This window comes from Leptonychotes weddellii, chromosome 8, assembly GCF_054177405.1.
Source record: "Leptonychotes weddellii isolate Sample4059 chromosome 8, ASM5417740v2, whole genome shotgun sequence".
Classification (NCBI taxonomy): domain Eukaryota; kingdom Metazoa; phylum Chordata; class Mammalia; order Carnivora; family Phocidae; genus Leptonychotes; species Leptonychotes weddellii.
Window position 1 is genome coordinate 105,351,021 of NC_138376.1, and position 16,318 is coordinate 105,367,338.

Here is a 16,318-nt window from a genome sequence, read left to right on the forward strand (position 1 = left end):
AAAGGCACTGTAGACAGGGTTTTGTCTTATTAGAGCTGCAATCCAGTGGAAAAGAGAGATCCTAAGGAAAAACAAACTAACAATGGATGGTAAGGAGTGCAAAGTTCTCTGGAGAGGTAACATAGTAAGTATAGTGGTTAGAAACACGGACTCCGAGCTGGACTGTCTGAGACAAAATTCTTTCACCACTATTACCTGACTTCAGGTCATGCTGCTTAACCTCCGTCTCTTCATTCCTCACTTGGAAAACAAGGGGATGGTAATACTTACATCGTGGAGTTTTGAGGAGGATTAAGTGAGTTAATATGTGCAAAAGTCTAAGAACAGTACCTGGCACACAGTTAGGTCTCTATGAGTGTTGCCTTCTATGATTAACATGTGTGCTCAGAATTCTGTGGAAACACAGCTAAGGATTCCTGATCTCGTCAGAGTTGGCTGGTCAGGGAAGCTGGTCCTCCATTCTGAGGAAATGGTTGTTCAAGCTGTTACCTACGAACAACTGAGAGTTAAGAGATGAGAGCTGGAAAGCGAAGGAACGGGAAGTGCGAGAACAGAGCATATTTGAGGAGCATCTGAATGACCGTGGCATGTAAACACATGTTGTAAGGATTACCAGTGCTCATCTGAGGAACTTGCTCCGGGTAGAATCTGGAATGCATGGCTGTGTAATAGCATACGAGGCCAGTGATCCTGAAACCTGGCTGGCTGTCAGAATTGTTGGGGGAGCTTTAAAAAAAACAACAGAATTCTGGGCTCCATCTTAGTCCTGCTGAATCAAGTATCTCTGGGAGGCACATTTTTTAATCACCCCAGCTGAACCTAGTGATCAGCCTCATTTGGAAAGCACTGTTCCAGTCTATGGCATAGCTTTGTTTGAGATGCCAAACTAATAGTTTATTTCTGTTGGTATAATGGGAATTTCATGCTTAATATTCATCTCTTTTTTTAAAAACCCACAGAATGGTTTCAGTGCTGAATTTGGAGAGGAAGTGGTTTCTGTAGTTTGAGAATGCCTTAGTTGTTTTTTTTCCCTCCGTTTTGTTTGAGTTATATTATGGTCTTCATCAATTTTCTTACTTTGTCTTCTTGCTTACAGACAGAAGCTTGTTATAAAACATACTATAATCTTTGCGTGAGAAAACTCAACTGTAAATTTCATGGTTGTGGAACCCAAAGTTATAAAATATTTGTTTTTACACATATTACACATGGCGGAAGCTTATGTGATAGGCAGCCAAGATGTACTTTTATGTCGAGTCCAATGGTGCACATATGGTTAATTTTGCCATTCAACTGCTTATAGCAGTTTATATTTTAAGATAATACATGAGAATATAGTATTGAAGTCATTCTAAGAATTGAGTCACCTTCAAAGTTAGATGGTATTTGCAAATCTGGAACTAAATTTGTTATCATTGGCTAAATTAGGACAGGCCAAAATGGGGGGGAGTGTTTAGAGATTTAGATTTACCTTCCAAAGCGTTCAAAGGTTCTCTAAGGACATTGCATTTTGTCTAGTTCATGAAAGTTGTTAGTAGGACGGAATTCATATTTCCAAATTGCATGAGATAGAAGGGAAGAATACTTAAGCTCATTACATAAAGAACATTAATAAGAAATAAACTTTCTTTTGAACCATGAAAACTAAGTTACTGCTATTACAGACTCCATATAATTGCATAAGTCATAGCCATGCCTGAGTGAATGGGTCTGGTAGTTAAAAAAAAATCTTCATTCTACTCTAAGAAAAAAGTCATATTACATTTGATAAGCATCTGGCATTTCAATTCAGTTCAATTATTGGGCCCAATATGCATCCTTTTGCTGCTCAGTTCTTCGCAGAGTCAGATTCAACATTGACACTCCCTTCCTCTTACCTTCGTCTTACCTGCTGTAGCTTGAAAGTAGACGTAGTAGCCTCCAACATTTCCTGTTCCATGCTGCACACTGAGACTCACTGGTTGTGCTGCTGGTGGCTGGCCTGCCACTGATAAGAAGATGGTGGCACTGTCACAGGGCCCTGGTCAACATCTGGCTGACAATGAAAGGCCAGTTGTCTGGAAAATGCAATTATAAAAAACCAACATAAATGCAGATATCCCGGTGGCTAAGAGTTGAGTGAGTCATGGTACCGTGGGGCCAGAAGCTGTCTCTCCCACCTGGAAAACAAAGTGAGGAGGATGAAGTGCCAAATGTGTGCAACAGAAGCGACTGTCAAGTCAATGGAATTCTTAGCTCCTTCAGAGCAGTTCCCTCCTTTTTGTGTCTTTTAAGTTAACTGCAAGAAGGGACAACCTAGGCCATGGCTTTTGTGTGTGTGTGACTGCTGCTTGAATATGATGGTAAGGGACCAAAATATTGTCCCCGAGAAATGTGGAGTGGCACCCACCCGGTCTTTGCTGGTGGCGTTTTGCTTAATCTTTTTTTCCTATATAAATATATATGCCATATAAAATAAATATATATAGACATATATATATTTTATTTAAATTCAGTTTAGTTAACATAGAGTGTATTATTAGTTTCAGAGGTAGAATTTAATGATTCATCAGTTGCATATAACACCCAGTGCTTATTACATCAACTGCCCTCCTTAATGTCCATCACCCAGTTACCCCATCCCCCATTCACCTCCCCTCCAACAACACTGTTTCCTAGAGCTGAGAGTCTCTTATGGTTTGCCTTCCTCTCTGTTTTCATCTTATTTTATTTTTCCTTCCCTTCCCCTATGTTCATCTGGTTTGTTTCTTAAATTCCACATATGAGTGAAATCATATGGTATTTGTCTTTCTTTGACCTATTTCGCTTAGCATAACACCCTCTAGTTCCATCCGTGTCGTTGCAAATGGCAAGATTTCATTGTTTTTGATGGCTGCATAATATTCCATTGTATATATATACCACATCTTCTTTATCCATTCATCTGTTGATGGACATCTGGGCTCTTTCCATAGTTTGGCTATTATGGATGTTGCTGCTATAAACACTGGGGTGCATGTGCCCCTTTGAATCACTGTGTTTGTATCCTTTCAATAAATACCTAGTAGTGCAATTGCTTAATCTTTTAGTGAAGCATAATACACATATGGAACAGTGCATAATCTTAAGCGTACAATGCAAAGAATTTTCACAGTGAGCACATACAGATGTGTGTATAGCACCCAGATCAAGAAACAGAACATTCTGAGAGGCTCCCCTTCCCCACTCCAGGGTGACCACTGTCCTGCCTTCTAATTGCATAGATTAATTTGCCTGTTTTATACTTCTGTGTCAAGTTTCTTTTGTTCATTATGTTTTGTGAGACTCCAGTAATGTTGCTAGAAAACAGTTACTTCTTCAAGGCCCAGTGCATATTCCTTGTAATGTTTTGATACTCTAAATCATTCACATACTCATAAGATATAATTACTAGGATGAACACAGCACATTCAACTTTAAACAGTGCTTTAGTTGCCGCTGTAGCAGACTTTATAGTTTCAGACCTGATATTAAATATAAATTTTTGAAAGCTAGTATATACATCATTTAGGTATTTCCTATGTTTTAGTGGAAGCCTTATGCTGAATCAAATGTTTTTCTCTGGGGCTAGGCTTCTTACAGACTGAAGTTTTAGGGGAATTCCATTCACTCCTTCCATGATGGGAAGGGGTCTCCTTTACCTACAGGTGATAGACTTTGAACTCTCTTAGGTCTTTGAGGAATTTATTGAAAAACAGCCCCAGAAAGGGAAGGGATGCTTGAACAGCCGCAGGATGCATTTTCTATCTTTAATCTGGACTTTTCTCTGCTTGTTGACTTCACTCTGCAAGCTGCTTTCCCCAAACAGTGAGACGTGGCCACCAGCAGCTCCTCAGTGTTATAGCCTGTTAATCCTAAGAGAGGGACTGATATTTTTTTTTCAGTTACAGTTAGAAAAAAAAAATCCCAGGTACCTACCTTTAACCTGTGATCAGGACAGGGAATAAGATACTATGACTGGCCTTGCTCGGACCTGTCCCTGGGTGGTCAGCTGTGTTGAGCCATAGATCCTTCTAGAGTCACATGGTGAGAAAAGGATGCTTTTCCTATAAGAAATGTACTGTTGGGCAGACGAAACACTAGCCATCCACATCACCCTGCTTTATACTCCGAAGGTAGAGAAAGCCTAAAGATCATTTTATCAAAGCTATTTTAAATTTTGAAACAAATTCTACTGACTTCGAGGCTCGACGTTGACTGTAATTAGGGCCCCTGGAGTTATTTGAAGCTCTAGTCTATACTAATTCTGAACAGTTTCCATTTGGTACTTTCAGACTCCTCATCCCCTCCCATCCCTACCATATTTAGCTAGATCCAAAAGTGTTAGTTACTGTCTTCTATCAGAGTGGTTTTCAACTTTTTTTAAAGTAGGAAGGTGGGAAGAGGGTTGGGAGATGGGCTAAATGGGTGAAGGAGAGTGGGACATGCTGTCTTCCAGTTAGGGAATGAATGAGTCGCAGGAATGAAGGGCACAGCACAGGGAGTACAGTCAATAGTACTGTAGTAGCGTTGTGTGGTGACAGACAGCGGCTACACTTGGGGGGAGCACAGCATAAGGTGTAGGGACGTGGTACACCTGGAACTAATGTAACAGTATGTGTCAGCTGTACTCAAATTTAAAAAGAAGTAGGAAGATGGTATTTTTAAACAACAAAAATTACAAATCCCACACATAAAGTGATAGTACCTATATATGGATCCATAAAAATGGAATGAAAGTATTACAAAACACAGACTAAAGAGCTGCCAAATTCACTGTTGTGGTGGCCTCTGGGAAAGGAAGGTGGGGAATGGGACTGGAAGTACAATAGAGGTCTCAAGTTTATTTGTTTTATTATTTTTATTTCTATGATAATTGTGATGCAAATATGACAGAACATCATGTGTGTGCACGCGTGTGTATGTGAGGTTTTTTTCCTCTCAATTTACTGAAAAAACATGTAAATAAAAGAATTCCTCAAGAGTCAGCCAACATTGACTGTCTGGCGGGTCTCCTCCAGTCACATGAGGAGGTGAGCACAGTGTCATTATGGAGCAGGCCAGCTGGGGAGCCAGCCTACCTGGGCTCTTGTCCCAGATCCTGACTCCATGGCTTGCTATCCCGAGGGCATTATTTCATCTCCACAAGCTTCAGTTTCCCCATTTGTAAATTACTACAAAAATTGCTTCTTATAGGGGCGCCTGGGTGGCTCAGTCGTTGAGCGTCTGCCTTCGGCTCAGGTCATGGTCCCAGGGTCCTGGGATCGAAACCCGCATCGGGTTCCCTGCTTCGCGGGAAGCCTGCTTCTCCCTTTCCCACTCCCCCTGCTTGTGTTCCTTCTCTCGCTGTCTCTCTCTCTCTGTCAAATAAATAAATAAAATCTTTAAAAAAAAATTGCTTCTTATATTAGCAAAATTTCTATCTCACTTACTATGTTTTTTAAAAGTTAATACATACAAAATGTTTAGACCACCATCTGGCATAAAGTAGGTACTCAATAAATATTGGCCATTATTCATGGTATTAGTAATAGCGGTGGGAATGACTTCTAATCATGGGTCTGCTTTCTTATTTTTTTTTTTAAGTACATTATCTGATTTAAACTCATAAGGTAAGTATTTTATCACAGGTAAGGAAACTGAGAATCAGGGAAGTTAAGTAACTTGATGAAACATCAACAGGGACCAAATGATTGAGCTGGATTAGTACTAAGCCCCGGAACTTCAGAGCCCCCATTCTTAACCTCTACATTTCATTACCACCAACAATTTAATGCTTATCTTTCTTCAACAACTTCCAAAGAAATCAGAAAAAAAAATTATCTAAAATTGCTGAATGTAGCTACATGACAATATGATTTAGAATTGGGAATCCAGGAAAATATAGGTAAGTAAAGCAAAGGATGATTTAAAATTTTAGCGTTATTGTATACCATATATTAAAGTATCTACTTTGTGCCAGAGACCACGCTAAGTGCCAGAAACTTTATTACACTAAATTCTTGTACAATCCTGCATGCAGGCATTCTGTTTCTGTTTTAGAAATGAGGACTGAGTCTCAGAGATATTATATAACTTGTGCAGGGTCACACAGCTACTAACCGGAATTCCACACCCTGACTGCCATCGCGCCATAGACCACGTTCTTTCATCAAGCTGTACCAGCTTTTTCTTAGCATCACTGACTGGTTCTAATTTACTGGTGATGTTGATACCTATATATATCCTGAGTTTTATTCCTCTGGTCATTTTGTTATCTCCTTATACTTTATAAAAATCTAAGGCAAACAGCATATAAAACATTTAATCAGGTAACTTTGTGAAAGTAAGCAATGCAAACCATTTTTGTAATATTTTTTTTATGGCTTTTTTTTTTTTTGTAATATTTTTATTACAAATATAATCCCTGAATTTTTCAACTTGTTTTTTTCCAAGGAGAAAACTAGATCTCTGACTGGCCTATTAAAATGTAGTAAACATAAACGTGAAGATTAAAAATTCTCTCTTCTGTCTTGGTAGACTGCCCACTTTTAACAGTAAAATTTTTAGCATTTGGTTTCTTATAGACTAGAAACCGAGGATTTTCAGGGCCTTTTCCTATCATGAAGAGAAATCCGCTATGTGTATGTGTATGTACTCACCACTGTACTTGTTTCAGTGTGAAATTCAGATTTTCCTGCTTTGAGTAGATCTAAAAACATTGTTGCAACACATTATTTTGTGTAGTTCATCACTTTGACTAGGCCCTATGCATTATTATAGTTAAACACAGTGTATGTGGGGGCGCCTGGATGGCGCAGTCGGTTAAGCATCCGATTTTTGTTTTCAGCTCAGGTTGTGATCTCAGGGTTGTGAGATCGAGCCCCACACTGGGCTCCGGCCTCGCTGTGGAGTCTGCTTGAGATTCTCTCTCCCTCTCCCTCTGCCCCTCCCACTCGTGTGCTTTCTCTAAATCTTAAAAAAAAAACACCACCAATATATGTATGCATATGATATATAGATAGATGGTAGGAACCTAACAATAAAACAGAGTATTTTCCCTCAATTTATCATCATGAGTACAATGTCACTGAGCATCCAAGTGGTGTGATGGAAAGTGATCAAGTCTTCATCTCTCACCAGGTGATCAGACTCTGAGAATCTGGGATGTGAAGTCAACAGGAGTCAGAATTGTGGTTCCTGCACATCAGGCAGAAATTTTGAGCTGTGACTGGTGTAAATACAATGAGGTACCCTCCTGTCTGGATCTGTCCCTTGCTGCTGAGCCCTTCCTATTGTTGAAATGTTCGGGATTTTATTTTCTCTTCGTTTATGTGGACTTTGGTAGCGTTTATGGACCATTAAGTTAAATTCAGTCCCTTTCAATTCTGATTCATGATTGTGAGTGACCTGCATTAGCATTAATTGGATTTAAGTGCACATAAAACAGACAGAGTAAGAAATAGAAATTCTCAAAGTTCAACAGGGCAGCCTTACTTGCTTATTTGGGAAAGCTGCTTTATAATTTATGTAATTTTTTTTCTTTATTGCTCTTAACCCTACCAATTTGTATCGTCTGCTTTCATTCCTCATTCACTTTGCTGGTTAGGCTGCTGAACTATTTGTAATTTGACTTTTAGTTTGACAGTCTACCAGTTTTTAAAATTTTGTTTCATCTTCCCATGTAAGCCTAACCAAACTTCATGCTTCTGTCGATAACAGTGTCTGTTTGTATCTCTTTGCAAAGCTTCAGTTAACCACATGAGCATATGAATTCAGAATAGAAATGGATTAAACATGTGTTGATGTACTATTTCTGTACCTGAAGCGGTCTGTTGACTGGGACAGACAGGTAAAACATATGCCTTGTTTCTTCTCAGTTTTCAATTAACTAGTAGAAGTTAAGAGAGCATTGTATTGGCAGAGTTCTTCGAAGAGAAATAAAATAGATTAAAAGAAAATAGAGTACATATTCAATAATAATACTTGATCTAAAAAACAATTTCAGTGCTGATAACTGCGGTTCAAATCTCTGTCATCATAAATGAGTTTTCCATATAGAAAATGAATTGTGGACTATATGTTACACTTTTGGGAATTCTAAAAAAGGTGCTGATACACAGCTGAGAGTTGTTAAAATTGTTTTTGTTTTAAATTATTGAAATTTTTCCTCAAATGAGCTTACACTGAAACCCAGCACATTCATACAATGAATTACTGCTCTGGTTGACATGGGATGGGCCTGACTGTGGACCCAGCACTTGGCCTGTTCAGCCAGGAAGTGTGGGTTCACCGATGGCTCTAGACAGAGGGATTTATAAAACCTGACCAGATAGGAGAGACTCACCACTACTTGCAGAGGTTCTCAGAAAGGATTAGATATTGTATTAAGACATGGCCCATGAGAGCGGGGAACAATGATTGAATTAGATTTGGAAAAACATAAAAATCAAATTTGTACCCTTTCCTTTTCCCCCCATTCCTAAGTTAACAGGCCTCTTGCCTTTTAACCCTTGGGAAAGCCTCACAATACACTGAAGAGAAAGGTGCGCTCATTCGTCAGGCATAATTTTTAACCCCTTATGTACTTCCTGATACTACTGAAGGTAGATTGGAGAGCCCACAATGTCATTTGAGACTGTGCCTCGTTCTGTTATGTGCACTGCTCACTTTTCTCCGAATCGTTTCTGCAGAATTTGCTGGTGACGGGGGCAGTGGATTGTAGTTTGAGAGGCTGGGACCTGAGGAATGTACGGCAGCCAGTGTTCGAACTTCTTGGTCACACCTATGCTGTTAGGAGAGTGAAAGTAAGTGTTTATCTTTTCTTTTTATATGTAGAGTATGAATATAAACATAACCAATGAAGTATATAGAAAACATGTTTAGGGGTTGGGGTTATGGATGCTTTTATGCGTATTTCTGTTAGCCAATTAAGGATGATGAACAATGAAAGCTAAAATTAGGTAAAATATTTGAATAATTATTGAATGAATTGGGACAATGTAGCCGATCAGTGCTTAAGGTTAAATAGAAATGTTTTTTCATTCTGTCCTTTCCATTCTACTATTCCTTTTTTTTTTTTAATTTTTTTTTTAAAGATTTTATTTATTTATTTGAGAGAGAGAATGAGACAGAGAGCATGAGAGAGGGGAGGGTCAGAGGGAGAAGCAGACTCCCCACTGAGCAGGGAACACGATGCGGGAGTCGATCCCGGGACTCCAGGATCATGACCTGAGCTGAAGGCAGCCGCTTAACCGACTGAGCCACCCAGGCGCCCCTCTACTATTCCTTTTTATGTGTTTTTAACTATGGTCATTTGCTTTTGGTATTCTTCATAATTTCCCATTCAGTGGGAAGGTTTCTTTGTTGAAACTACAGAGAGGTTTCTTTTCTCTAACATGGTAATAAATATGAATGTTCACAAACATTTGGGGTATAGAAAATTTTCCGCTCTGCCAACAGCAGAGGATGAGATAAAGATGACTTTTTTCTACCACTCCCAAGAAGTGTGCCTGGTTCTAAGGTGACTTATATTAGCTTCCCAGCTGTTATTGGTGGGTTTTGCTGAGTCACTGTGGAAAACATATTATTAAGTGACATCTCCTAATTTCATTCTTTGTTTTGTTATACTAAGGGCAAAGAAGTACTTTATTCATCTTTTAAATACGATATTGGGTTATTCCTATTTCAAAAATTCTGAATTTTCAGTTAAATTAATATTTTAAATTTTACTGGTTGCAACTCAGCATATGAGATCCGGTGCCATGTTGTTGTTTTAATGGCACACAGGTTGTAGTAGTTGAAAAATATTTTCAATATTTATTTCACAGTGCTTTTGAGAATGAAGTTGGGTAATTTACTGAAAGTATTTTGCAAACTATAAAGCATATTCGAATGTAGTTATATTTATGTATATATAACCATTAAAGTACTGGGAAGAAAAAAAACTAAAGTAATATAATTACAAAGGGCAGCCTATTAAAGTATGTTGATAACTTATCTAAAAGATATTTGTCTTTAAATTTGCAGTTTTTGTTCTTGCTATCCTTTGCAGTAGTTGTGATATACAAATAACAAAAATTCTTTTAAAGATGTTTTTATTTAACAATTAAATGATGACTTGATACTTGTGCATATAGCAATCATAGTATGTATTCATAAAATTGGTAAATTACATAATTGCATATTGTACAATCATATACTTAAATCCCTTATATTTGTAGGAGTCATTTTTGGATAGCCATTATGAAATTGTATTTAATTTTTCCAGAATGGCAACCCTTTGGGAATATTTTATTCTAAATAAGTGCCAGAAAGCTTGAGGAATGACTTTTCTTTGGAGAATGTAAAAGTAAATGTATTTCCTGCAGCTGATGCTTAAAAGGCCAGAAGATTTTTGCCTTGAATTAAAGCATGTAAGGTTTGGGGAAACGTAATTTTAGGTGACAGTCTTGATTAAACTTTATTGTAGCGCTCATGGGAATGACCTTATGAAGTAGCATGTTATACTTACAGCTAACTTAAAAAAAATTTTGTTTTGTTTTTGTAGTTTTCACCATTTCATGCTTCCGTTCTGGCCTCTTGCTCCTATGATTTCACTGTAAGGTACAGTAGTTTTTGAGAAGTTTCATTGTGAAATACCAAGTAGCATCTTTTCAACTTTTATGAAAAATAATGTATTTATTGTACTAATCTGAAAATAATCTGAGCTGGGCACATTTGAATATTTGCCACTGGGATTAATATTACATTTTTTCTGTTTTTCTGATCTGGCCACATGCATATATTCTTTGCTATTTGAAGACAGCCTGGCTGTTCTGTTTAAAAGCCTTTTTTCCTGATAGCTATTCCTATAGTGGCTCCTTTCCACACAATAGGCTGCATAGCCAGTATTTTTTAAATTTAGATTTTAAAAATTGTGAAATTCCATTTCTCTGGGTCTAATTATATGAGTCTTAAGGCTGAGATTGTTATAGTAGAAAAAAGCCAGCAAGAGTGTTATTATGTTTGTGACTGTATATAGATGAGTGTGTATATATGTGTGTGCACATCTGCATCTCTGTACGAATATATATGTATGTGTATGTGTGTCTCTATCCATACATCCCAGTTCCAGTCCCACACTACCCAAGGTTTGTTCTATTTTTTCTCCTTTTCCAGATTTGTAACTCCTAATTCCCATTATCCACAATATATTGACTTACTTGCAAACCCTAGAATGCTCAGAAAGTAGTTTCAGAATTGCAGAGCCGTGCCTCTCTGAAACAGAATCGTACTAATTAGAGTTCACATTGTTTAGGGCTTTTTTTCCCCCTAGTCCAAATACTATGTTTAAAGGTTATTTGGATTAATTCTGCTCCCCTCCATCATCAGTGTGGCTGTGTCATTGATTGGAAACACAGTTTGATTCATTTGCTTCTGTTTGTATTCGATTTTAGCGTTTCCTGCCATCCTTACTGATTTTGTCTATTTTTCTGAGCAGACAAAACAGTAACATGGTTCCAAAGTCAAGATGTACGTAAAGGTACATTCAGGAAGGTCTATTTCCTCTATTCTTTCCAACCCATTCTGTAGGGTCACATACCCTGTAATAATCAATATTGCTCAGATAAGTAGACAATGTCTATTTTCTTATTTCCCCCTTTCTTATACAAAAATGGAGTGCTCTGGATACTCTCTTCAATTTTGCTTTTTTTCATATAAAATATATCCAGGAAATAACTCTATTTCAGTTCATAGAGATCCTTCTCATTCTCATAATACTCCATTATGTGGATGTACTATAGTTTACTCAACTACTCTCCTATGGGAATTTAGCTTGTCCTCAAGTATTTTATAAATAAACAATGCATAATGAATAATAACCTTGTATGTATGTATGTGCACATTATTAGAGAATTAACTTCAGAGTATATTCCTAGAAGTGATATTGCTGAATTAAAATGTAAGCATACATATAATTTTGTTAGTCTATCACCAAATTCCCACCAAAAGGAATATATCAATTTCTATTCCAAGCAGCAGTGTTTGTGAATGCTTGTTTCTCTACCATCTAAAGATGATTGATTCTTTATGGTTTTCCAAGTACATGATCAAAGCATCTGCAAAGAAAGATGGTTATGTATCTTCAATTCCAATTCTGACGCCTCTGATTGATTTCTCTAATTGTATTGGCAGATACCTCTATTAAAGTGCTAAGTGGTGTTATAATGTCTAATTCTATATTCATGAAAGTGCCTTTAACACTTCCCTGTTAAAAGTAAGGTGTTGGCTTTAAGTGAAAGTACAGTTGACCCTCGAACACCTGGGGTTAGGGGTGCTGACCCCTGCATAACTTTTGACTTCCCCAAAACTTAACTAATAGCCTGCTATTGACCAGAAACCTCGCCTATAATGTAAACAGTTGATTAACACATATTTTGCATGTTATATGTATCATATACTGTATTCTTACAATAAAGGAAGCTAGAGAAAAAAATGTTATTAAGAAAATCATAAGGAAGGGGTACCTGGGTGGCTCAGTCATTTAAGTGTCTGCCTTCGGCTCAGGTCAGGTCATGATCCCAGGGTCCTGGGATGGAGCCCTGTGTCGGGTTCCCTGCTCTTCGGGGACCCTGCTTCTCCCTCTGCCTCAACCCCTGCTCATGCTTTCTCTCTTTCTCTCTGTCAAATAAATAAATAAAATCTTTAAAAATAAATGAATAAAATTACAAATGAATAAATATTTTCAAAAAAAGAGAAAATCATAAGGAAGACAAAGTACATTTACAGTACTGTATGTATAGGTTATTGAAAAAAAAATTGCATGTTAAGTGGACCCACACAGTTCAAACTTGTGGTTGTTCAAGGGTCAGCTATATAAATGTTTGTTTGTATGCTAAGAAAGTGTGTATCAACTCTTGTTTTCTTGAGTCTTTTTTAAAGTCAGGAATGGATCTTAAGTTTTGTCAAAAGGCTTTTACAGCATCTGTGGAAATGATCGTGATTTTTCTTCTTAGAGCTATTAAGGAATCATAGTAATGGATTGAACTAGCCTTGCCTTCCGGACTAAATCCCTCTTGATCTTTGTGTATTATTTTCTTATGTGGTGTTGAATTTGATCTGCTAATATTTTATCTAGAGCTTTTGCACTAGTATTCAAAGGTGATAACTTTTCATCTCTAATGGGATCAGTTTTGGAAATTATCCTTAACTTACAGATTTTCAAATTTGTTACAAATGTCTATAAAGTAGTGTCATGACTTTTTAATTTCTCCTGTTTCAATGATTATTTCACTCTAATTTCTGATTTTGTATGTTTGTGATTTCTTCTTTAAGTTATTTAATGGTATATGTATTTTGTTATTTCTCTTCAGCAAACAAGATTTTGGCTTATTAATTAGAACTATTATTTTTCTATTCATCACCTCATTAATTTCTACTTTTATCTTATTTCCTTCTTGTTACTTTCTCTGGCTTATCTTGTTCTTTTATCAACTTTTGAGCCAGGAATTTATATTTATTCTTTTATTTTGTTAATAAAGTGTTTAAGGCTATGAATTTTCTTCTAGTTACTGTTTTCAATTCTAGCCCATACATTCTGATACATAATGTTTTCATTATCATTTTTAAAAGATTTGTAACTTCTGTTTATATTTCCCCTTTCTTCCAAGAGTTGTTTAATAGGAAGTTGCTTAATTTCCAAATGAAAGGGCTTTTTAATTTTTAAAAATTTGTTAAAAATGTCTATTTTTATTGCATTGTGATTAGAGAATACAATTTTTAGTCATTCTGTTTTATAGAACATATTGATTTTGGGGGGGACCTAATAAATGATCAGTTTTTGTGAATGTTTCATAAGCAATTAAGAAGAAGGTTTATTCCGTATTATTATGCTGTAAAGTTCAATATGTGACATAAGCTCTACTGATTGTTGTTTAGAGCTTCTGTATCTTATTTTAATTTTTGTCCACTTAATTTGTTTTGTCCTGAGAGTGGGATGTTAAAAGTATTATCATTGGGTTTCTGTCTCTCTCCCTGCAACTCTTGTAGTTTTGATTTCATAAAAGTAGATGGTGTATTTGGTGCATAGATATTTATAACAGCCATATAGTGAATTGAGACTTTTAGCATCAAAGAGAATACTTCTTTGTCACAGTTGATCCTTTTAGCTTTAGTTGTGCTTTGTCTCTTACCTGTGTCACTGCCCCTGCTTTCAGATTGTTTCCACTCTCTAGGTACATCTTTTCCCATACCTTCATTTTTAGCTTTTTTGATACATTTTGTTTTTGATATGTCTTTTGTATAGAGCATATATTTGGGTCTTGCTAGGTGAACTAAATAAAAAGTCTTTTTATTGTAATAGTCAAGTTTAACCTATCCATATTTCTTGATAAAAACATGTTTGGTATCAAGTCTGTCATATCATTTTATGTGGTGACTATTATATGTATTATATTTGCTGTTTCTGTATATGATGTATTTTTTGTTGTGTTTTGAAGGTTTATTTTCTTCTTTTATTTAAATTTCTTAATGCCTTTATTCCCCTGTTTTAAAAAATGTAACTGTTATCTGACTTACGAGTTTTTAATGGTATTTTAACACCTATTTATTGCATATACAACAAGCAGTGAACTTACTCTACTTTCCTTTTTACCCCCTTTCTCTTCTCCGTCAAATTTTGAGTTATTTTATTTATACTTTGTCAGACCTTGCAACATTTAACATGAATTATTTTTCCACTCTTGTTTTCATCTTTGTTTTAGTCTTAGATATATGACTAAATATATTAAATATTCATCATCAATCTTTTTGCTGAAATTTCCCCATTATGTCTTACTTTGATGAAGTTTATCTTCTAGTAAATTCCTTAAGAAGAGCTGATGGGTTCAGAATTCTCAGGAGCTCTTGCATGTTTAAAACTGTTTCTCTATAGCCTTGTTCTTAAAGTGTAGCTTATCTGAATAGAAACTCTTTGATTTACATTTCTGGAGTTTTTTTAAAATGCTACCTCATTTTTGCCTCGCTTTCTGTCTTGTTTTTGGAAATTCCAATGCCAGTCTAATTCTTTTGTCCTTGTAAGTTATTTGATATTTTTTCCTGGCGACCCTGACTGTTGCAGTTCAGTTTTCCCTGCTACAGATTAAAGTGTCCAGTTAGGCTTGCAGCTGGAACATGGGAGATAGCTCATTGTGGTTCTGTTTTTATTTTTCTTTTTTACCTGTAATTAGAATTTCAGGTGTGTTGGAAGCCTGAGTTTTGTGTAGGTTTTTTTTTTTTTTTTTTTTGAGAGGGGGAGAGAGTGAGCTCGCACACGTGAGCAGGGGTAGAGGGAGAAGAAGAGGGAGAGTTTCAAGCAGGCTCCATGCTCACACCCAGCATGGAGCCTGTTGTGGGGCTTGATCTCATAACCCTGAGATCATGACCTGAGCTGAAATGAAGAGTTAGATGTTTAACTGACTGAGCCACCCAGGCGCCCCAAATTTTGTGTAGCTTTATTTGTTCTTCTTATTCTGTATTAGTTTTTTGTGAAGATGCACTAAGAGTTTTGGATTTGCATGGCCTCGCTGCTTCAGCTAACCAGAATTCCTCTCTCCTTTACTTCTGAGTCAGTGGTTGATATGGTAGAAGCTATATAACTTTGTTTCTGTGGAATGTACTTTGGAATAGAATAATTTACAACAATTCCTTGAGAGAAATTACATGCCCTAACTTGTTTTTTTTTTTTTTTTACTTATCCAATACAAGCATGCAGGTGAATTGGAAAACATTATCACACTGAGGCTTCCAGCTATCAATTAAAAGGATGCCATAACCAGTTTTTTTTTTTTTTTTTTAGTAGTCTGTATAAAATAGTAAGGAGTGATTATAGAACTTCTGGCATGGGAGCCAAAGAATGGCAACATGGCAGACAGGAAGAAAACTTGGCAGTTGCTTGCCATCCACCCCAAACTTTTTCTAAACTGGAATTGTGGAGCTAGATTATTGGCTGGAGGTTTGGGCTCTAAATATGGATTTGAAGACCACTAACTTACTGACAGGTCAATCCACAAGAATGAATAAGTTTAGAGAAAGAAGAGCAAAATGCAGGAGAGAATTAATATTGGAAGAAAGAAGGGGCCAGCCCACTTAAAACAGGAGTATGCCACAGAATCTTCGGGAGAGATTTCAACCAGATGTGAATGGCCAGTGATGTGAGGTCCTTTGGATGGGCTGAACAGGATGAAGAGTTGAACTTTCAGTTTTCTCTCTTTACATGGTGTCACCTGTGGGCTCAAAAGGGATTTCTGGATATAGAATCTAGTCCTTGGATTTCAAAGACCTTTCTGGTGTTTGAAACTGATCACTGGAGACTTGACCAAAT

General features: G+C 36.8%; 1 protein-coding gene across 1 annotated transcript in view; it reads left to right on the plus strand.

Annotated features, from left to right (window-relative positions):
* Nucleotides 1–16,318, plus strand: part of PEX7 (peroxisomal biogenesis factor 7) — an 82,916-nt gene that overhangs the window by 23,728 nt on the left and 42,870 nt on the right. Inside the window, exons 6-8 of the mRNA XM_006747762.3 lie at nucleotides 7,120–7,226; nucleotides 8,670–8,783; nucleotides 10,526–10,581. Coding sequence (XP_006747825.2) covers nucleotides 7,120–7,226; nucleotides 8,670–8,783; nucleotides 10,526–10,581 — 277 coding nt within the window. The remainder of the gene's footprint in view (nucleotides 1–7,119; nucleotides 7,227–8,669; nucleotides 8,784–10,525; nucleotides 10,582–16,318) is intronic.